At 45.9% G+C, this 23,691-nt stretch overlaps 1 protein-coding gene across 1 annotated transcript in view; it reads right to left on the bottom strand.

Moving 5' to 3' along the window:
* Positions 1–1,017: 1,017 nt before the first annotated feature.
* KCTD19 (potassium channel tetramerization domain containing 19) overlaps positions 1,018–23,691 on the bottom strand; it is a 32,161-nt gene continuing 9,487 nt past the window's right edge. The window contains exons 8-16 of the mRNA XM_070953181.1: positions 23,455–23,558; positions 20,377–20,519; positions 18,041–18,124; positions 16,798–16,903; positions 14,550–15,168; positions 2,517–2,702; positions 1,776–1,930; positions 1,509–1,610; positions 1,018–1,131 (exon numbers count right to left, since the gene is read on the bottom strand). Of these exons, the coding sequence (XP_070809282.1) occupies positions 1,018–1,131; positions 1,509–1,610; positions 1,776–1,930; positions 2,517–2,702; positions 14,550–15,168; positions 16,798–16,903; positions 18,041–18,124; positions 20,377–20,519; positions 23,455–23,558 (1,613 nt within the window). The remainder of the gene's footprint in view (positions 1,132–1,508; positions 1,611–1,775; positions 1,931–2,516; positions 2,703–14,549; positions 15,169–16,797; positions 16,904–18,040; positions 18,125–20,376; positions 20,520–23,454; positions 23,559–23,691) is intronic.

Here is a 23,691-nt window from a genome sequence, read left to right as displayed (position 1 = left end):
TTCTTGGTTCCATTTGTTGAGAAAGGTATAGTTTTACCAAGGGCCTTGCAATAGTGCATAGCCAGAACTGAGACTTGTATGCCCAAATCCCAAGTTCAACATTTCCCTCCCATCCCTCCCCCCTCCCCCACCCTCCAAGGTTCAAGATGTTTTGAGAATGGTCACTTCAAGTGTAGGTTGGTATGCAGCTGCGTTCTTCTCCCAGCTGGGTGACCTTGAAACTGCGTTCTGGGGAGATACAGCAAGGGGGTGGGGAGTACAGCTCTCCACAACAGCAATCACTTTCACTTTGCCCCAAGCAGCCCCCCTTCCATCCACCCTCCCCATAGTTCATGGCAGACTCACCGCATGGTATCGAAGCACAAGCAAGAGTGAGATGGCAGCTGACACGTGTGTTCTGCCCCATGCAGGATAGTGGCCCTTGCAGAAGTCTCAAGTGAAGTCATGGCCACTCTCCCTCTTGGCCTTGACTTGCTGCTACTGAAGGACCCGAAAGGCAGATAAGCTGGTTTCTCATACATCCATGCCACTATTCAAGCAGGTCTCAATAGCACAGGCCAGGTCTTTACCCTTGTCCACCCCCATAGACCTGAACTTTACCAGCAGCAGGAGGAGACCGAGGCACCCAACGATGTGGTCCTCTGGGCTCAGGACCTGGCCCACTGGCTTAGAAGGGACAAGCCTGTTTTGTAAAAACCAGCAACTTAAGAAGCCCTAGTTGGTTGGTCCCCTTATCCCCCATTCTCCCAATGTGGGACACCTGGGGCACTCTCTGGCTCGTCTCCAACCTCATCCTGACATACTGAATCAACTGATCTTCTGATCCAGCTTCCAAAGAGATCTGAAACCTCTGAGAGTTGAACCCCATAGTGGGAAAAAGCCAGAGCAGTGGTCCTCCAATCTCCTGTTCCTCATTGTTAGTGCTTTCATATACGTATTTTATCATTTTAATTTTATTAGGTTAATTTCAAAATGAAAAAGAAACTTCTAACAAACTGCAGCCAGACTTCAGTTTTATTAAGGGTTCTGTAAATATTTTTCAATAACAAAATGTGAGAGTGATTTAAAGTATCCTTTTTTAATAAGCAAGTTAACGCAGCAGCTGTATTTCCAGGCAAAAGGCAGACTGAACTGAAAGGAAACGGAGAGGCTCGCTTAGCAATTTCTGCTGGGTCAAAGGCCACACAGCTGGCCTCCTGGGGGGGCAGGGATGTTCACTGGAGACCCCCGTTCCATTCCCTTTTCAGGGGAAGGTGTCTAGAATCGCAGCGGGAGGGGTTGCTTCCCAGATCCATGCTCATCGGAGCAAAAGGCCCACCAAATGACATCTCTTGGTGAACTTTGGATTGCTAATGGGGTGGTGGGGTGTCCAGCCTGGGCATCCCTGACCTGAGATCTGGATGTCTCACAATGAAAGCAAGGCCTGCACTGCAAATGTGCATTTATCTGCCCCCTGCATGTGGAAGGCCACGATAGAGGATGGAAGCACCGCTATCATTCGCACTTACTTCAACCCACTTCAGCAACTTCTCATAAGAATGGCCATCGGCTTTAAAGGGCGCTGAACTCAGGAGCTCGGCCACAAATTCCTTCGCCGTGATCTGCAGGTGCTGTAAGAAATGAGGGGACTCAAACTCCAGAGCTAAAACCTTGCCAGGCCGAATGGCGCTGAAAGAGCCCTTGGGAAGGAGTGGCTCGAATGCCGGAAAGGGCAAAGCTTGCTCGCCAGCCCAGCCAAAGCATCTCTGGGCTGGAGGCAGAAGATCCCTTCTTACCCACAACTGCCGGACCAGAAGCTCTACTTTGGCAGTGGTTTCTTTAGGATCCTTCTGTCTTATAGAATCCAAGATGACATCCGTGAGGAAACCATGGCACTTCTGGGCATAAAAAATTTCTTCTTGGGTTAATGGAAAGTTCAGAAAAACGACATCTGCAAGAGGAAAGAGACTGAGACCCTCAACTCCTGCCTTCTTACCCAGCTCTGAGCTCTGCCTTCTTCACCCCTTTTAGCCTTTGAGCTGGGAACAAAGCCCATGGCATCCTTCCTCCTCTCCTGGAGCAGGGAGGGTGGCTTCCTTCACTCAGAATAACTTGGCCCCAGGCGAGCTGCTATTCTAGGCAACATGCTCAAAGGACAAGTGGGATCCAAATTACCAGTTTTGTATTGGATAATCAGTTTCCCTCCCTTGAGAGAAAGCATTGCTGCTGATAACTTCAGGTTGGGGAAAAAAGGCTGAAATGGGACAATAACCCAAGAGATCATCAGGACCGAATGTCTGGATCATTCCAGGAATGTGTCTGGGAAAATGTGTCCTGCTGTCCTCTGATCTTTTGACCCTTCTCAGAATGGACTCACAGCGTAACAACCAAGAAGTCCAAGGCATAGTAGCATGAGATTTTAGCATGATGTCTTGCTGGGGCAGAAAATGAGATTTCCACATTTCTTTTGGGATGTTAAGTGTGTACAGTCTGGCCTAGGATGTTACCCACACACGCAACTGCAGTCAAGGGCCTACCTTTGTCCACTGGGGGTGCCAGGGCACAGGCCAGAGTAAGGTCTTCAGTGCCCGTGCTGTAGAGAATGCTGCCTTCGTGAAAAACGCAGGAACCGTCGCACGGCACAATGGGAGGGTGCTCAACCTTAAGAATCAAGCCCCTCACATCAAGGGCTTGGCAAGGAGCAGTTTCTTCAAGAGCTGTTCCTGCAGAGCATGAACAAAATAATTCCATGGGTGGTTTGAGCAAGGCAATATCTCTATGACTACAGTACAAAATCTCAGCCATTGCCATTGCCTGGTGGCTCAGCAGACTAAAAGCATTATGATTAACACCAGCTGTCTGCAATTACTGTAAGTTCGAATCTCACCAGGCTCAAGGTTGACTCAGCCTTCCATCCTTTCTAAGGTAGGTAAAATGAGGACCCAGTTTGTGGGGGCAATAAGCTGACTTTGTATAAACATACAAAAAGTATGAAGGCTATTGCTTAACGCATTGTAAGCCGCCCTGAGTCTCCGGAGAAGGGCGGCATATAAATCAAATTAAAAAAAAAAAAAAAGAATGCCCCCACTGTGAGAGCCTAACCAGGTTAACCCCATTTCACTCTGCTTCTGCAACAAGATTTTAAACAGCTAACAGCTAACAATTCGTAAAATATTTCACAGATAGGTCCCCTGATGGCTTACACTTACTAAAATATACATGGCAGTAACATTGATATTACAATTTTAAAAAATACGTTAAAAGCCTAATTTGTTTACAGAAGCAGAAAGCCAGAAAACAATAAAAGTGCCTCTCCTAGTGGTGTGCTAAGAAGGAAAAGTGAAATTCCTTGGGCCAAAGTCTGCAGTTGTGACATGCAAGGCTTTCTTCTTGGAAACCATCTGGTCTACTTTTGTAGCAAATGCGAGGCATTCAGAAGGATCCTCAAAGGGAACGGTTGGGAGGAGTGAAGCAGCAGATGGACAGATCCTGAAAAAGGACCATGGACATTTCCATGCATGACAGTGGCAGCAACTCTCCAAATGCAGGAAAGAGCCCAGTTTTCCAGAAATCAAAGGCAGAGCAGATCATCTGCAACAACAGAACCCAGAGACAGTTTCTAGGCTCTTATAGATGAAGCAGGTTGTGAGGGTTAGGGGAAGAGAAGCAGACAGGAGGATGGGGAAAAAGATTCTGAAGTCACAATCTCAAATAAGACTTGTGCACTATAGAAACTAGGTGTGTTACTGAAATTAGTCCTCTAAACATGCTCAGTGAAAAACCAGAAAAAATACTGGCCTTTGTTGTGGTAGACACTTATGTTCAGAACATGAGAATTAAAAAACCCAAGAAGAGCTTTAACTCTGTGGTAAATATGATTCAATGAGCATAATGCAGACATGATGGAATGTTACCCATCACTGATAGGAACTGAGTGAAACCACTGATTCAAAAGAATAGCAATCAAAGAAAAGAGCAGTTGCACTGCATATTAAAAATGTGTGTTGTTCTTTGGAAATCCAAGTGAATAAACTTGGCAATGCCACAGATAGAATCGGATGGAAAACAAGTGAAAGAATGAATAAAAGCAGTATCAACCTTGCAATCTGCTATCATTCACCTACCCACCCATAGAAATATGGATTATAACAAGCAAATGAAGGTTCTTCGTCTTAAGTGATATAGATTTAATTGCTCTGACAGCTGTCGGGACACAAACTCTGCCAAGCATGATCCTTCCAGGAAATTCGTCAGTTGTTTTGCTGATAGAATTAATTATTTAATTAATTAATTGCTCATATAATTATTTCAGGAACCCTTGGTTTATTATCCAACTTTTCTTCTACTAAAAAGCTCTTTTTCACTTTCACTTAGAAACTGCCTTCCGGTGACTAAAATCCATTATTTTGTCCTCATTTTAGAATGATGGAAAGATGTCTTCATCTTCTTCTGCATCCTTTTAGAAACGGGAGGACTACGTGAGGCCGCTCCCTTGGTATTATTTTCTGAAGGCTAAATATACCCAAGTCCTTCCATCTCAATTGTCCTTAGTGACTTTCACTGAGCAGGTTCCTTAGATCTTCTTAAAAATGTGGTACCCAGACCTGAACACGATATTTGACCAGAGCAGAATACAGTAGAATGACTGATTCCTGAAATTTGGAAATTTCAAATCTTATTTCTGTTGCCTAGTGTGACAATAGGTTGTCTACTTATTTCTCACAGAGCAGCATCTGCCGGGAAGGAGGGAGGTCAACAACAAAGGCAAAGGGCCAAGGACACTTCCATGATTGCCCCCCCACACACACACACACACACCTCGGGCACAAGATTCCCCAAACCAAAGATAGAAGGAACGCAGCCAGCCTGCTTCAGGGGGGGAGCCAAGGATCTGTCCTGGGTTGGCAATGTTATCTACCAGTCGGCAAGACGGCTTCCATCTAAAGGCCATTCCGCCAAACATGACTGTGGTGGAGATGCCTGGATGATGGCTGCTTCACTTTCTTCAGTCAATATGTCTCTGGGTCTCTCGGGAGCTTGCCTCACCTCAGTGGAGCCAGGTCTGACACTGAACCCACTTTGGTAATACCTACAATGTTGTTTGCGAGTCCTCATAAAAATGACAAATGAAAGTGTTGTAAAGCATCCAGGAGAGATCTGGATAGCATCTCACTTGATCTCTCCAATTTAATGAGGAACTGCTGGCAGCAGAGCATTCTCTCCGAGATGGATCCCAACCCAGAGGTTCATCCATTGGGGATCCCACTGCAGTCTAAGGAACAGGGCTCAGACTATTTTTGAGAATAATTTGCAAGAACAATTAATCCATGGAACAGTTTGCATCCTGGAGTTGTGGGTACTCCATTGCTGGAGGTTTTCAAGAAAGAATTGGACAAGCGTTTGTCTGTAATATCTTCTGGAGTTGAAGACAAGGTTAGTAGAAACCCACAGGGGGATTAATTATAACCTTCTCAAAACAACAAGGGTGAAATTAAACACACGCATCCCAAAGAGGCTTTGAAATAGTTGGTAATTCTTCTTCTTATGAATTCAAATTCTCTTTAGGGAAAGTTTAATAACAGAAAACAAAAGTCCTTTTTCCACCACAGGGCTTCCTTATGATGCAGTCAGAAGCCATGTGGGAATTGAATGAAGGAGCACCCAAATGGTTGTTGACATAAATATCGATCATACTATTCCCATTCGGGATAAGGATGCTTTGTGAAGCATAAAGAAACTTTAAGAAGCTTGAGTAGAGAGAAAACAAACTCCTGTAAAATGCAGAGTATATGAACATAATTCGCTGTACCTCTCTACTTCTCTAACCTTCCTTATGCCTACAGAGTCTCTGTGCTGCTTCATGCTTTAAACTTCTTACTCATCTTTCAGAGCCTTTCAACTCCATCACCATTAATTTTTGATCTTTACCAACCCAATCATTCTCGTTTCATATATTTATTTTGCAAGGCAATCATTATTCATTCACAAGATGGCAGCAAAGCATTTGAGTTTCATGAATCCTTGGCTTCTTGTTCCACTGTTTACTAGACTTACAAGCTGACCCCTTGATGAAACAAACAAAACCCTAAGAAACATACACAGCAACCCAAAGAATTGAGTTTTTTAGTTGTAGTTATGAAACTGGTGTGTGTGTGTATGTCACTGTTACAGCACATGCTCTGCACATTGACTGGATGACAGCTTACAAAGGAAGGAAAGGCTGCCTGTCCCCACTGCAGCCAGGAGAAGAGGACAGAAGGCAGGTGAAGAGGTCTGGGCAGGACAGACCACAGCAAACCCAAAAATCAGCTGGAGCCACCCGATGGCCATGGCAGCACCCGGGACTTGGTCCACACCCCTGGCGCACATCGAGGCACCTCTCATTGCCCACCTGCATGTCTTCAAGTGAGACATTGGAGCAGATCAGCTCTGGAGTGCCACACCTTGGGAGACAATCTCCCTGCCTTGGGGACCAAAATCAGTTCCTTTAGCTAAATTCTCTCTCACCCTCCTAGTCTGTATTAAGCAGCCACCTCTCTTCTCCCCCCACATGAAACCACAATAGTTTCATTTTCCTATTGGGAGAAAACAAATACAGAATCTCTGGGTTCTGCCTTCTCAACATCATTTTTTCCAATCATCTTGGAAGATCATCTTCGGCTTTCTAAGTACCAAAGGTCATTTTTTAAAATATTACATCTTTAAAAAACAATGTATATACGTCTGTCTGTCTATCTATCATATCTCTCTCTCTAATCTATTATTTGTTAAATTTATTTGCCACCTATCTCACCCACTTACTATAATAAAAAGGAACAAATGAAGAGAGTGTAAAGAGTACAGAAGTAAAATAGTAGAACAATAAAATAAACAATGAAAAAGAACACAACGAGAATACATTAATAGGACAACAAAAATATGTAGAGAGCAAGGGCAGGGAGGTGGAATCGGCCATCAATCAATTTGCAAAATGATAACCGTCCAATGAGGAAACACAGAAGCATGGAAGTCAACCACTGGTTTAGGGGATGTGCCATCGAGAGAACTTCCAATTCCTAGACCACCTCCACAATATCTGCATGGGGGATGGCTACACCTCACAATAACTGGAAAGAACATCTTTGGAAGCCAACTGGCTCCCCTTATCCACAGGGCTTTAAACTAACACTGGAGAAGGAGAGAGACGAACTTTTGGAAGGTAATTCCAAGGATAAACCTCATGGCAATCAACCAAGTGGCAAGGAAGAAAGGAAATACAGACAAAAACAGGAGATGTAGAAAGCAAATACAAGATCAGTCAAAAAGGACTCAAACCCCAAAGTATGAAGAACTAAAAGCTGAGCTGAAACTCCCAGTACATGAAGGCAGATATGACATTGTTGCCTTTACCGAAACTTGTGAGATGTGACTGTATGACTGTGACTGTGACCTTCTAGCTGTATGACTGGAGCATACGGCTAGAAGGATTTAAATTGTTCAAAAGAAACAAGATGTAACAAAAGAGGAGGTGGAGTTGCATTATGTATAAAAATCATTACACCTCTACAGAAATGCAAAACAAAGGATGAAAGCCTCCTAGAATGCATTTAGGTTTATTTATTATTATTTATTTATTATTTATCAAATTTCTATACCACCCTACTCCCGAAGGACTCAGGGCGGTGAACAGCCAAGATAAAATACAGATAATACAAATATTAAAAAATCCCTTAAAATTATTAAATATTTTGGCCGAAACACAGATTAAAACACCCAATTTATAAAATCACGAATTAAAAATTTAAAAGAGGAGAGTTAGGCCGGGCCAGCCTGCTGAAATAAAAAAGTTTTGAGAGCACGACGAAACGTACGCAGGTCCGGGATCCTCCATATCTCTGGGGGGAGTTCGTTCCAGATGGTAGGTGCCCCCACAGAGAAGGCTCTCCCCCTGGGGGCCGCCAGCCGACACTGTTTGGCTGACGGCACCCTGAGAACGGACGTTGACTTACCTGAACGTCCCTTTTCGGAGTGCTGCGACCACTGTCCATAGCTGGGATGTTCCCTCAGATCTTGACACTAACTGAGTGAGACCTGATCAACTCTCCCTGTTAAGGCACGCCTCCAATCCCATAATCCTCCAGTCTATCACGAAGGCACAGCAAGGCACAACAGTGAAGTCCAACAGGTAAGGTAATAGGAAAAAAACAGTTCTCCAGTCTGGAATGGAGGCAGACAGTCTGAAAGAAACGGCAACACCAGAACACAAAACAGGGGGGAGGGAATGGACAGTGGTCGCAGCACTCCAAAAAGGGACGTTCAGGTAAGTCAATGTCGGTTTTTCAGAGTGCTACTCCCACTGTCCATAGCTGGGACATACCCAAGCTCAAAGTACTAGGGCGGGAAACTGGCTGCCTCCGAACCCCTGTCCAAAATAACTCTCTGCAGGACTCGCCGACCAAAGGAAGCGTCCGAGGAAGCGTAAGAGTCAATCCTGTAGTGGCGTATGAACTGCGACATCGAGGACCACGTGGCAGCACAGCAGATGTCCTCCACAGAGGCTTGCGTCGCCCACACTGCAGAAGTGGCCGCGCTGTGGGTGGAGTGCGGCAGAATGCGCCCCGGAAGTGGTTTTGCCGCCAACTCATACGCCAAGGAGATGCACGCCTTGAGCCACCTGCCTACCATGGCCGGAGAGATCTTCTGGCCCATGGAGGCCGGGTGGAATGAGACCAGCAGAGCCTCCGTCCGACGAAAGGTGGCAGTCCGGCGAATGTATATATGAAGCGCCCGCTTAACATCTAGTTTGTGCCAGCGTCATTTCGTAGAGTTTCTTGGGGACAGGCAGAAGTCCGGTAAGGTGAGTTCTTGCACCCGGTGAAAAAGGGAATTCACCTTCGGAACAAACGTAGGATCAAGTCTCAGAACCACTACGCTGTCACAAAAAATGCAGAGGTCCTCCCGCGTCGATAGAGCTGAGAGCTCTGACACCCTCCGGGCGGAGGTGATGGCTAAAAGGAACGCCACCTTAAGAGACAAATGTTTCAAAGAAGCAGTAGTCAGAGGCTCGAAAGGTGGAGACATCAGAGCCTGTAATACAAGGGGCAGGTCCCAGGTCGGGTATCTGTGCACCTGAGGCAGCCACAAGTTCATAGCGCCGTGAAGAAACCCTCTGATAAGCCGGTGGTGAGAGAGAGAATGATAGGGAGGGCATTTCAAGACGGTGGATAATGCCGCTGTCTAGCGTCGTAACGTTGCGGGAGCTAGGCCCTTCTTAAGTCCCGTTTGCAGGAATTCCAAGACCTCTTCCACGTTGGCAGAGTGGGTTCCACATGTCTCGAAGCCCCCCAAGCGCAGAAGGCCCTCCAGGATGCCTCATAAATACAGCACGTGGAAGGATGTCTGGCCGCTTGTATAGTCTCAACAACACCGTCTGACAGATGTACCTTCTTTAGGATGACACGTTCAAATGCCAGATGGCCAAGTGGAGCCACTGGGGCTCCGGATGACAAACGGCCCCTTGGTGAAGTGATATTTGGTGAAGTGGAATCACCCAAGGTGGCACCACGGAGAGGGCAATGAGGTCTGCATACCAGGCCCTGCGTGGCCAGTTGGGAGCCACCAGGATTAAATCCGCCTTCTCTAGCAGCAGCTTCCTCACAACCTGGGACAGCAGAGGGATGGGAGGGAACGCATAGAGAAGGCCCCTTGGCCATGGACACCTGAGAGCGTTGCGATCCTCCGCCGATGGGTCTGGATACCGGGACACAAAGCGAGGTAGTTGAGTGTTCTTCCGAGAGGCGAACAAGTCTATCTCCGGTGTCCCGAACCGGCGACAAATCTCGTGAAACAGGCGAGGATGGAGCTGCCACTCCGCCGGGTCAATCTGCTCTCGGCTGAGCCAGTCGGCCTGTACATTGTCCACCCCCGAAATGTGGTCTGCCTTGATGGATCGAAGATGACACTCCGCCCAGTTGAAGAGATGTTCCGCTTCGAACATTAGCGTCCTGGACTTTGTGCCCCCTTCTTTGTTTATATGTGCTTTGGCCGCAGTGTTGTCCATGAGGATTAGAAGGTGACGGCCCTCCACTTAACTCCTGAAGTGTCGAAGCGCTAGCCTGACTGCCCATAGCTCGAGCAGATTTATGCTGCTGAGGCGTTCTGCAGGGGACCACAGACCTTGCACCACAAGATTGCCGAGGTGCACCCCCCAACCTCGGAGACTGGCGTCCGATGTTAATGTAAGCCTCTCCGGCTCTAGAAAGTCGCAGCCCTCGCGGATTGAAGGAGACATCCACCAGGTCAGGGACAGACGGACTTGAGGAGTTAAGTACACCTCCTCGATGAGGAGCAGCCTGATCGCTGGAATGGGAGAAGGAACCAGTGCAATGCTCCGGAATGTCTGCATGCCCATGGGGTGGTACCACCTCAATGGTTCCGCCTCCCTGCGGCGGGGTGCGGCGGTTCGAAGGTCAAAGCGAAGGAGGGAGTGATCTGACCATGACAAGGGCTCGATCACTATATCCCCTATCTCAAGATCACTCAACTACTGACCAGAGACAAAAACCAGGTCTAGTGTGTTTCCCCCCATGTGAGTAGGGCCATGAACTAACTGGGTCAGGTCCATGGCCGTCATGGAAGCCATGAACTCCCGAGCCACCTCAGATGCCTCACTGACAGATGGCAGGTTAAAATCCCCCATGACCATAAGCCTGGGGGTGTCAACCGCCACCGCGGCTATAACGTTGAGCAGCTCGGGCAGGGCTGCCGTCACGTGGCAGGGAGCCAGGTACGTAACCAGCACGCCCATCTGCACCCCATGACCCCACTTCACAAGGAGGGACTCACATCCAGCCATCTGAGGAACAGTGGCCTCCCTCGGACCAAGACCTTCTCTAATGACAACCGCCACCCCCCCCGCCCTTCCCCTGTGTCCTCGGCTGATGGAATGCGCGGAAACCGGGTGGGCACATCTCAACGAGGGGGATCCCCCCCTCCTGGCCCAACCAGGTCTCTGTAATACCCGCCAGGTCCGCTCCCCCCTCCTGAACAAGATCACAAATGAGGGGGGCTTTATTTACCATGGACCGGGCGTTGCACAGCATCAGCTGAAGGCCCAGGGCCTGAGGGTCTGTGCAACCTGGGGAATGAGAGGAGCATTGGAGGCCAGAGCGTGCCACCGCTTGGAGCCAGCGGGCGCGCGCTCCCACAACCTGATGTGGCCCCCTGCTCCTGCCATATCTGCCCCTCCCACCCACAGTACTGATGTAATGTCCATCCACAACACAAGCTCTAACCCCCTCCTTGACCCCGGTTCCCGCACCTCTTGTGCCGTGCTCTTCAGCCGGCTCTGGCCTCCTCCCCGACAGGTTCTCCCCCAAACCCACTGAGCCCACCCCCCTCCCAGAAACCTTTAAAACCTTATCTAAAAATTTCCCCAAAAAACCCCACAACCCCCTCCTCGCCGGATGCTACCTCTCGGGATTCCAAAATCCGTCACCAAGGTAGGCCCTCAATAGTGAGGAGGGCCAAACCTGCGAGAGGGGGGAGTCTCGCAGCGCAAGCAGGTCAGCAGCCATAAACATCGCACAAAACAGAGGTGGAGAGTCAACTGGTAAGGGCTTCACCAGATTGTCCAATAATACTGGGTCAAAGTAGATCTTCATATCAGGAGCTGGTTCACTGCCCTCTCACGGCAGTGAAAGGGGCCAGTGGCATCCCCCCACGTCTGGTTACTCTAAAAGGAAAAAGGAATGACTACAGGCCACCCAACCAACCAGAGGAAATGGATGAACATTTGCTAATCAGTTAGCTAAGGTGTGCAGAAAGCATTTAATTATCCTGACATCAACTGGGAGAGAAACTCTGCACTAAGTGGGAGATCAAACAGATTCCTGACGAATGTAGCGGACAACTTTGTCACCCAAAAGGTAAAGGAGGGAACCAGAGGGTCAGCTATATTGAACTTAATTCTCACCACTAGACGAAAGCATCCGGAGGCTCCAACTGGTCCAGAACGTAGCCGCGCGGGTGATTATGGGCGCAGCTCATTACGCCCATGTAACACCTCTCCTATGCGAGCTGCACTGGCTCCCGGTGGTCTTCCGGGTGCGATTCAAGGTGTTAGTTATCACCTTTAAAGCGCTCCATGGCTTAGGACCTGGGTACCTACGAGACCGTCTTTTGCCACCAATAGCCTCCCACCGACCAGTTTGTTCTCACAGGGAGGGACTACTCAGGGTACCGTCAGTCAAATTATGTCGACTGGCGACTCCCAGGGGGAGGGCCTTCTCTGTGGGGGCTCCAACCCTTTGGAATGAACTGCCCCCGAAGATACGGAATATCCCTGACCTCCATGCTTTCCGCCGTGCCCTCAAGACCCTGATGTTCCAACAGGCAGGGCTAAACATACAAACATGCAAATGATTTTTTAAATGTTATCTAATTCTGGGTTTTATTTAATTGACCAAACTAAGTAACAATTTTAATTAGCAATTTTATGATGTTTGTGTGTCTATATTTTTCTTGACTGTACACCGCCTTGAGTCCTACGGGAGAAAGGCGGTATAGAAATATAATAAATAAATAAATAAATAAATGAAATGATAGAAGGGGTTGAAGTTGTGGGAACTTTGAGGGAGAGTGACCATGTCATATTGGAATTCAACCTAGTGCAGTCACACAAGCAATAGAACCAAGTCAAACTAGTGTCTTAGACTTAGACTCTAAGAGAGCTGATTTCATCAAAATTGGAGCTTGGAAAGGATTCCATGGATGAAAATCTTAAAGGGAAAAACAACTCTAGAAACTGGGGAAAATCTGGAAAAACGAGATTGTAAAATACCACTCAAAAAGAAAAACAAGAAACCCCAGATGTAACCAGTGTAGTTTCACATGGAACTCTCTGATAAACTGAACGACAAAATGGATAAGTAAAAAAAATGGAAAGATGGACATATAACTAAAGCAGAATGTCAGCATATAGCCTGCAATGATGAAGTCAGGAAAGCTAAGGCTCAGAATGAACTAAGACTTTCAACAAATGTCAAAAATAATTTTTAAAAGTTTCTTTCAACATGTAAAAAAGAAGAAAAAAGTCAATCGGTCCAGTAAAGAGAGATGGCAAGGACATGACAGGCAGCAGGGAGAAAGTCGAACTGCTTAATTCATTCTTTACATCTTTCTTTACATAAAAGGGAAAAAAAAGAGTCCAACCTACCAAAAGCAGAACTGTAAAAGACAAATTAGGAATACAAGTCAAAATAGGCAACATGGTAAGACAACACCTGTCCAGTCTAGAACAAGTTCAAATTGCAGGACCAGATGGATTACATCCCAAAGTTCTGAAGGCACTGGCAGCTGTTTATCTTGGAACCATTGAACCATATTTTTCACAGTTCCTGGAATATCGGGGAACTACCAGAGGACTGGAAAAGAGTTGATGTAGTTCCCACCTTCAAAAAAAAGGGGGGGAGGATTGATCCAAGAAACTATAGACCAATCAGCCTGACATCAAAACCTGGGAAGATCCTGGAAAAGTTAATCAAGCAACACATCTACAAACATTTAGAAACGAGGAAAGCTATTACTAGAAGCCAGCATGGCTTTGTCAAAAACCATGCCAGACAAATCTTATTGCATTCTTTGACAAAGTGACTAAATTAGCAGACCAGCGAAATGCTATGGACATAGTATACTTGGACTTCAGTAAGGCATTTGATAAAGTAGACCACAACCTATTATTTGATAAGATAGAAAATGTGGAATAGACAGCATCACCATTAGATGTGAGTTGTTGACAAATCACACTCAACATGTAGTCCTTAATGGAACTACATCTACATGGATGGAAGTATGCCATGAGATACCCCAAGGTTCTGACTTAGGCCCAGTACTCTTCAAAAGCATTTAACCATGTAGACCATAGCCTACTTCTGGATAAGGTAGAAAAAATGTGGCATAGAACAGCTGTTTCTCAAGGTCTGCCTTGGGCACAATATTCTTCAACATCTTCATAAACAATTTAGATGAAGGAACAGAGGGGTTCCTTTGCAGACAACACCAAGCTAGGAGGAATAGCCAACACTTTAGAACAGGGCTGTCAAACTCCTGGCCCACGGGCCGGATGCGTCACGCGCTGGCCACGCCCACCGTTTAGCAAAGGGGAAAAAGGCCCAATACGTCATGTGATGCCCAATATACCGCTATGACAATGTGAGTTTGACACCCCTGCTTTAGAAGATAAACTCAAGATTCAGAAGGATCTTTACAGACTTGAACACTGGACCCTATCCAAGAAGGGGAATTCAGTGGTGAGAAAAGTAAGGTTTTACACTTAGAAAAGAAAAACCAAATGCTTTAACTACTCCAAAGATCATGACTATCTTATCAAGAAGTTGATCACTAAGCCTCCTCCTGAACAGGATGCAATTAAAAATACAAGGCTCAGGGACAAAATAAATGTTATCAAGCTCTACCTATAATTTCTAAGGAACCCCTAATTTCTAGAATAAATAAGCCATGGAGAGCAGTCCCTTATTCCCAATCAAACCCAGAAGTCATTTACAAGCAGCAAGTGAAAGAGTTCCACTTACCCTTCTCTTTCTGTCCACTCTGTTCCTGAGAGCAAGTACTTTTTCCTGAGAAGGGCACCTCCTCCAAACAGCTTGGCTCATCTGCCTTTGCCAGCCAGCCCTGGGGAGGCAGAGGCCCCTGCTTGCACAGTCCAGCCTTGGAGAGATTTCCTGGTGTTCTTGGTGCCCCTTGTATGTCCAGTTCATTACCGGATAGCTCAGAGCTGGAGATTCTGGAGCAGCTGACAGGGGGGGTCCTCACCAATGCTCTCCATTTAGATTCTTCACCAGATCCTGGTCCCTGGGGAGCCCCACAGCATCTGCAGTGAGCCATATCCCAGCCTTGCACCAGGGAAATGAGCTTCTGAATGGGGGGGTCACTGTTCTCCAAGGGTTTGGTTAAGCTTCCTTTTGCTCCTCTTTTCTTGGGGGGGCTTCCTTCCTGTCGGAAAAGGCAGGAGTTTCCCCAGTCCTCGGAGGACTTGGACATTTCCCAGGGATGTTTTCGCTTTGCTCCCTTATTGGAGGAAATGCTGGTGTAATTGGTGTTCTCTCTATCACTCCCTTCCATAGATTGTGGTTCTCTAGCTATATTCCAATTATTGGCACACTGATCTAAATCCACAGCAAAATGTAGATGCTTCAAAAAAGGAAGAGAAAAAAATCCATTAAAGCATAATAAATAATGTATTAATTGTATTGTAGCAAGAGCTGCGGTGGCGCAGTGGTTAGAGTGCAATACTGCAGGCTACTTCTGCTGACTGCCATCTGCCTGCAATTTGGCAGTTCAAATCTCACCAGGCTCAAGGTTGACTCAACCTTCCATCCTTCCGAGGTCAGTAAAATGAGGACCCAGATTGTTGGAGGCAATACGCTGGCTATGTAAACTGCTTAGAGAGGGCTGGAAAGCGCTGTGAAGCGGTATATAAGTCTAAGTGCTATTGCTATTGCTATTCTTTCTTATATAAATCCAAAGATGATTTTTGCTGTGTGTATCTGCCATCAGAGAATAACCAAGTAGAGCTAAAAGCAGCAATGTTGCTCCAATAAGAAAGACTGAAAGGCCATACAGGTTGTCCTCAATTTACAACCATGAGAGCGACTAGAAATCTGGTCAGAGGTCACTGAATAGTATAGCCTTTATTGTCATTGTACATCATGTATACAACGAAATTGATTTTAGCCTCACTGGTGCAATCCATGACAAAAAACACAAACAACATAAATAGTATAAAGAATAATCCCTATGCAAGTAATTAGGGGGAAAAAGAAAAAGAAAAACTAGTCATACATTTCCGCGTGTGCGTGGAGTGATTGTGATTGTGTTTAAGAGTCTGACTGTAGTCAGTACACTGCAGTCCAAGTTGAGGCACCCACATGACCAAACCTGCTTTTTGGACATTTTTCACTGGAGTCATGAAGCAAATCACCACCGTTGTTAAGCAAGCCAGATTTTTTTTGCCAGAAACCATCAAAAACACCAGAAGACAGCAAGAAATATTGCAAAATGTGATCACGTGACAACGGGATGCTGACTTGATCAGGTGAGCCAGTTACCAAGCGCCTGACATGTAGTCACGTGACAGAAATGTAGTCAGTTTGCCATAGCTGGAAGCGCTGCAGGAGTCATAAAGTCCCCACTCAGAGGCTGTAGTAAAAGGCTGGTCTTACATTGATGACTATGAATTCGTATCTATGAATATTATTAAAGGTGATGGGAAGTGTAGAAACTTGCTCTGTCTTGCTATCCATTATACTGCTATGTTTTGATTAGGAAAGAAAACTGTTTCTCCCCCTATTTGTTTTCTGAGCCTGGCATTAACTTTTCTTTTGACCCATGTTTAAAAAGGCAGACTTTTTCACCCTATCATTGGAAGGATACCTTTTTCTGCAGTGCTCAAAAATGAGGAAGAAGAAAACCAGCATGACAGTAGTAATAACAGCAGAATAAAAAAGAAAGAGCTGGGGAAAAAAATCACAAAATACAAATAGAAATGGAACAACTATGGCAAAACAAAGCATTAATCAGAAGCTCCTTGAGTGCAATCTGGAGCACCTCTTGACAAAATCCCCATCCGTCAATTGCAAAAGGCAGCTTTGACTTGGAACAGCTGACATCATGTAACAACACTTTTAACAATATCAAAGAACACCTGTGTTTTTCAAGTCCTTGGCAAGGACTGAACAGCTGGATAAAAATGCCAAATCTAAACATCTGGATGACTATGAGACCAATCACAACAATAGTAATAATAAAAAATAACATTACATCTCGAAGGACTTCGTTGGATCCGGTATCCTTCTCTGATATTGGAGACTCAAGGTTTCTAACTGGATAAACTACATGTTGAACTTCCTGTTGTTGTACCCATAATCTGGAACACAAACATTTTATATCTTTTTTAGGAAACACTTTCTATGCCTCAATAATATTGGTCATTATTAAAATTCTCCTATTAAGAGTTAGAAGTCAAGAACAGGAGAAAGCTATATGGATTTCCCCCCCTTTTTCCTAAGGGGCAGGAGAAAAAGATTTTGAGGAGCAACTGACATTTAAATTCTTGGCCAAAGCGCCAAACCAACTTTTGCATTGTGTTCAAATGTCCTCTTACCCCACCCTGGTGGCTTAAAGCTGCCCCCCCCAAGAGATCCTGCATTCCAAAGGGAGGGGCTTCTCCAAGACAGCCCAGCCTTTCCTGGTGGGGGGGGGTGTTCTGGGGGGGGGGAAGGGCTGGGGTTTCTGCACCTCTCCTATTTTTTGTTCTTCTTCACTGAGAGCTCCTGCTTCCTATTACAGTATTCTGGTCCTATCCAATGACTGATAAGAGGTTAATCAACCAATCAGAATAGAGCTGGAAGGGACCTTGAAGCTCTTCCAGTTCAACTCCCTGGTCAAGCAGGAGATCTTATAGAATTTGAGACAAATGGCTGTCCAGGCTCCTCCAGGGATGAAGCAGCCCCAGCAGGTCCTCCTCAACTTAACACCACTTGTTTAGTGACTGTTAGAAGTTGCAACATCGCTGAAAAAAATGACTCCTGGGTGTTTTTCACCCTTATGACTGTTGCAGCAACCCCACGATTACGTGTCGCTTGGCAACTGGCATGCAGTGTCCTGGGATCACATGATCCCCTTTTGCGACCTTCTGACCAGCCAAGTCAATGGATTCACTTAACAAATGTGTTACTAACTTAACAACTTCAGTGATTTGCTTAACAACTGTGGCAAGAAAGGTTGTAAAATGAGGCAAAACTCATTGAACAACTGTCTTGCTTAGCAACAGAAAGTTTGGGCTCAATTGTGGTTGTAAGTACACTGAATTTTATTTATGTTGAGCAGCAAATGAGAAAATGGGCCCACATTGAAGAAGAAGGAGAAGGAGAAGGAGAAGGAGAAGGAGAAGGAGAAGGAGAAGAAGAAGAAGAAGAAGAAGAAGAAGAAGAAGAAGAAGAAGAAGAAGAAGAAGAAGAAGAAGAAGAAGAAGAAGAAGAAGAAGAAGAAGAAGAAGAAATACCTGTACGTGTCATACTGATCGAGAGCCTCCAACAGAGAAGGGATCTGGTACTCTATCACTTCCTGGCACAAAAGTGACCATTCCCTGTCATGGGGTGAAAAAGCAAATCATGTCAAATCAACTGTACTGAGATTCCCCATTAACCTTTGCTAAATTTTAAAAAAGGAAAAGAAATTATTATAATGATGATTTTACCACTGACCCATAGTTCAGCTTCACAGAGAACATGTTGAAGTTCCATCTTCTCATCCTGGAAGGCCACTTGATTCTGTGAGAGGGTCTCCCAGGCATTGCCTGATACCCAAACAAAGCCATGGCAGGGACTGACTGGGGACAAGGACCGGGGGACTAACCACCCCTTGAATCTAAGGCTCCCCAGCTCATGGACTGAACTGGCATGGAAGCCATGCTAGTTCTGGAGTCGGCAGAGGTTCGTAACTATACACTGTGCAATTCTATGTTTATTATTTTTTATTTATTAAATTTGTTTGTCACTCATCTCACCACAAGGCGACTCTGGACGGTTTGCATTAAAATGAAACCATAAATATATAAATAAATATACAAAATCATATGAAAATTACAATAAAATCTAAGTTATAAGTAAAGATGAGGAGGAAGGGAGCAGAATATGTGTGTGTGTGTGGGGGGGGGGAGGTGGAAGCTGCTGCCAGTCGATCAACCACCCCAGCATGAAATTCCCCCATTGGGGCCAATTGGCATAGCCAGGTTTAAATTCTGAAAAAGTTTAAAGGAACTGGGGAAATACCCCCCCCCCCCCGAGACTGACTCAGTGCCCTTTGTTTGGGTATCCTGCTCCCTGGTTTCCAGCCAGGCAAATGAAGGTGAACCAAAATCTACTTAATGAACTGTACGATCAATTGAGCTCTAAAGTGAACGTGATCCATTTGTCAAGATTTCTGTAACCATTTCCTTTCAATAAAAAATAACTATGCATGTCCCAAAGGTGCTTTTCCAAGTGGCAACTGGACTTTCTTGTGTTTCTTTGAAGACATTTCGCTTGACAGACTTGAGCACTGCACCCTATCCAACAAGATGCAGTTCAGTGGTGAGAAAAGTCAGGTCCTGCACCTAGGCAGGAAAGACCAAATGCACAGATATAGAATAGGAGGTACCTGCCTCAGTAGCAATACTTGTGAGGGGGACCTAGGAATCCGAGTGGATCACCACTTCCTACGAGTTAGCTGCCAAAAAAGCCAACACAGTTCTAGGATGCATCAATAGAGGAACAGCATCAAGATCATGAGGAATGTAGCGCTGTTCTACACTGCGCTAGTGAAACCACATTTGGAATACTGCATCCAGTTTGGGTCACCACAATACAAAAAAGATATTGAGACTCTAGAAAGAATGCAGAGAAGAGCAACCAAGATGATTCGGAGGCTGGAGGGTAAGTCATATAATAAACACCTAAGGGAACTGGGTACATTTAGCCAAATGAAGAGAAGACTGAGGGGAAACAACAGAGCGATCTTCCAATACTTGAGGGGCTGTCACAGGGAAGAGGACATTAATTTACTCTCCAGAGCACCTGAGGGCAGGACAAAAAGCTGCGGTGGAAGCTTGGCAGGAGGAGATTCAACCTGGAAATGAGGAGGAATTTTCTGATGGCAAGAATGATTCTCTAATCCCATCTTTTAAAGCACCGCTGTTTTCTTTGGGCTAGGGTGTTTGTGTAGCCCTGGATGGCTGGTTGTTGTGCAGTTTGTCTGAATGCTGGTCTGGAAGTTCTTTTGGTGGTTTTCTCATTTTAAATATAAGCTACCCAGAGCCACGATGAAGTTAGGCAGCAGGAGGGAGGCCTGGTCCAAGTACAAGACTGCCTTCAGTTCAGCTGCTCCTTCTGCTGCTGCAGAGGGATACCTTCGTTGTCCCAGAGCATCTGCCCTGGGGCTCTGCCACTTCAGCCTCCCCTGGCTGCGCCCAAGTGCAAAGTCCTTCACAAGACAAATGCACTTTCCAAGATTTGGGATAAATAATCTTCAAGTTCCCTTACATCACGTATGTTATTTCTGAAACAATGTTTAGTTTGTTGTCCTGATTTATTGCTGAAAATTGTTAATTAGCAACATTTAATGACATCATAGGGAACATAATGAAACAGGAACAACCTAAGAGAAATTGGCAAACACAAATTGCTACAGTTTTAGAGAAAATAGAACTTTGTGGAGGAAATAATTAAAGCCTTATTCTCCACAGAATATGGTTGAGAGAGGCAGCCATTCGGTGCACTGAGCACTTCCAACTCTATCTTAAGGTAAAACTGCTCCTTAGCTATCCCAGATATAATATGCATCAAACAATAATTAACGTACTTAAATTCAGATGGTAAATACAACTTGCCAAGTCTTAAGAAGTTGAGAACATGTCGAAACATTTTTCCATCTCCATGAATGAGGAGACTCTGGCCATAAGCAATCCAATATACCTTTTTGCAATTTGACAACAACTCTGGAAACTAAAAGGGAAAAAAGGCAGGAGATTTCAAATCAGCTCTTTCCATAAGCTTTCTCTCAAACTGAAAATACTGTTTTCCTTACCACCCCCTCCCCCACCCACCCCCGATTTGTATTCTAAAGAACTAGATAGCTCACAATGACAGAATAATATCAGGTGCAAAGGGGCACCACAACTGACTGGCGTTGTTAGCATCAAATCAACATGTGGCATGGAGGCTGCCCATTTTGCCTGGCCTGCAGGTGGCCCACGTCCCCGCAGAGCATGGGCTGCATCCTCCCATGGTTCCAGAGGGGAAACAGTCACCGGAGTTTGCTGCAGTAAAAATGTCTTTTGCTCACTTTTACTATGGCATATATATTTTGTATAAAAATCAGATACATTGATTGTCCTGAGTCTCGGGTCATGGAAAAAATGCTTTTATCAGTTTAGTTAGTCTTTAAAAGACTAAAACTGCAATGCCACAGCAGCCCAATGTGGTACAGGTAGCTTCAAGTTACGACTCTAATGAAGGCTGTCCATTAAGGCCGAAAATTGGGACAAACATTAAATGAACTACATCAAGTCAAGTAACGACCAGCATCCCCACTCCCCCTCACCCCTGTGCATCGCTTAAATGAACGTGTGGGTCATTAAGTGGAGCTCAGAGGTGGGGGAGATCCTGGGAGGCCTAGTGCAGGCACAAATCCACCTGACTGGGCTCTCCAAGGCCTCTCTCACCCCCAGGATATCCTATGGTCCACTTTCTGCCCCCAGGGAGGCTCGCACGCGTGTCTGCTGTGCAGTTGGCTATCTTGCCAACGAGAAACAAGGGGGAAGGAAAACGTGGGGCACCCCTGCCTTTCCAGGTTCTGCCACTGCCCTTCCTCCTGGCCAGGTCCCCCTGCCTTTCTGGGGCAAAACAAGGGCCAGGCCCCTCGCCTATCAAATGGCCCGGTCATTGGGGCAAGAAGCTCTGAACGCAGTGGCCATTTCCACAAGGAATCGCTGGAGCATTGAAAATGGCGGTCTCTTCCAGGAGGCCTAGGAAGCAGACCCAATGCACTTTGGAGTCCTGTCAGGGCAGGATGGAAGGCAAGAGAGGTGGGGGTGTTGCAGCATTCCCATGGTCAGTCATAAGGGCAAATGACCATGGGGGCCACTGTAACTTTGAAAAAGGGTCATACAGTATGTAGTTTTGGGATGTCTGTCGTAATTCTGAACATTTATTAAGTGACCTGTCATATCTGGAGGACTGCCTGTACTAAGGGATCCAGATGTTCCTTGGTTCCCCTATCCTCAGATATAATAATTTTAAAATGCCACAATTTCAAGCAAAATGCCCAAATCCTGTGCCATCATGCTAGATTAGTAAATGCTGTCGCTCTAAAAGTTGGAAAAAATGTGGATTGGAAAGTTACTGTCATCTTCCAAGAGAGACTCAGGACACTGCCAGGCAGCCCCTCTAGAATGGGACCCATCGGCAGAAGAGCCACTGGCACAAGATTGTTTTAAGTTCACCCTCCAAGCCCTGCCCAGCCTCACTCCCAAGGCTAGCAGGAGGAAGGCAAGCCCTTCCCATTTGTAATAGGGCAGCAGTCAACCTTTCTGGCACCAGGGACCAGTTGCGTGGAAGGGGGAATGGTTTCACACGGACCCTAGATCCTGTGCTTGCACAAAGGAAGTTTTACTCGCTCGTCTACTGCTTGCATGGCCCAATTCCTGACAGGCCACGGAATGGTCCCCGTCCAGGGCCTGGGGTTGGGGACCCCTGTAATAGAGGACCAATGAAAGGCAGCCATTTGTGGCTTGCTTTCCCCTCCCTCTGAGAATTCCCTGCCAGCAGGAAAACCACCAACCAATTGCTCTCCTTAAAAGGGGGAAGGACAGGTCTGGGCAGGCTTGGGAGGATCTTTGGCCAGAGATTTCTCTCAGGTTGCCCAATTCATAGGTTTACTGTGTAGAGGAGGGAACATCATAGACTTTCCTTCCCACTTCATCCAGTAATCCTCCTGCGTGTCTCTGGCAGTCAGGATAGAAGGAGAATTGGGGGGAGGGGGGCACAGAGCTAGGAAAAAGGAGCACCCTCTGAATAACGGAAGTGGCAAGTAACCTCCAATCTTTTGCACAGGAGACAAAATGGCTCAAAGTCCTGAAAGCAATAGAAAGTCCAGTTTGGTGTTAGCAAAAAAAGAAAAAAACAAAAGGAAACTGCGGGGCACCTCTTGGGGGGAGAACTGGCATCGCCCAGGTGGCAAACTCCAGCTCTTTCAAAGGAATGCTACACCTCTCTAAGGTAGTTTCTCATAGTCACCAGCATTCAGGAGAGGGAACGGATGACACTGGAATTCTCTCACACATCCCAGCCTGCATTTCTCCAGGAGAAGCACAACAAAAAGCACAACAAAAATCATGAAAGGTCAAGTTTCAAGTTCTCTGTGCAATCTGCCATATGTATTCTGAGCTTAGTTACACACGATGCTCTCTCTTCATCTCTTTAGAACAAGCAATCTAAAAAGGTGCTTTTTCAAGAGGCAACTGGACTTTCTTGTTTTTCTTTGAAGACGTTTTGCTTCTCATCCAAGAACACAGTACAACACAGTCCTTTCAGCAGTTCCAAGAAGGCTCCACACCCATTTGCACTACTCAGGTGACCCTGAGGACACAGTTAAACCTCCACGTAGCCTCAACGACTCTCTAAAAGGATGCAAAGGACCAGCTGACTACAAGGAATATAAATCCTTCCCTTCCCCACCATCCAGTTAGAGCTGAAGAAGCTTCTTGGATGAGAAGCGAAACGTCTTCAAAGAAAAACCAGAAAGTCCAGTTGCTTCTGAAAAAGCACCTTTGGGACAACTGTGACCTGGATAAGGGAGAATCTCCATAGACATTTAGCTAAGCAGCCTAAATATTGGCCACTCTAGAGCAAGCAACATAAAGATACTTAATAATTATACCTTTAATAACGTTTGCAAATAGGTGGCATACCAGTGGCTTCCTACATAGACTTTGACAATATGATGGAGGGAAAAAGCTGTTATTTCTGCTGCCCACTCTGCACCTACAAAACACAATCCAAATGGCAGAAAGTCTACTTTTATACTTTTGCATCACAAAGGAATGGATTCACGGAGGAATGAAATAGCCCAGGCACCTGAACCACACAATTTCCTCATCAATGATTAGATCAGGCA

The sequence above is a fragment of the Pituophis catenifer genome, unplaced genomic scaffold, assembly GCF_029215685.1.
Source record: "Pituophis catenifer annectens isolate HBS135680 unplaced genomic scaffold, rPitCat1.0.hap2 SCAF_13, whole genome shotgun sequence".
Lineage (NCBI taxonomy): Eukaryota > Metazoa > Chordata > Lepidosauria > Squamata > Colubridae > Pituophis > Pituophis catenifer.
This window is presented reverse-complemented; position numbering and strand designations above follow the sequence as displayed.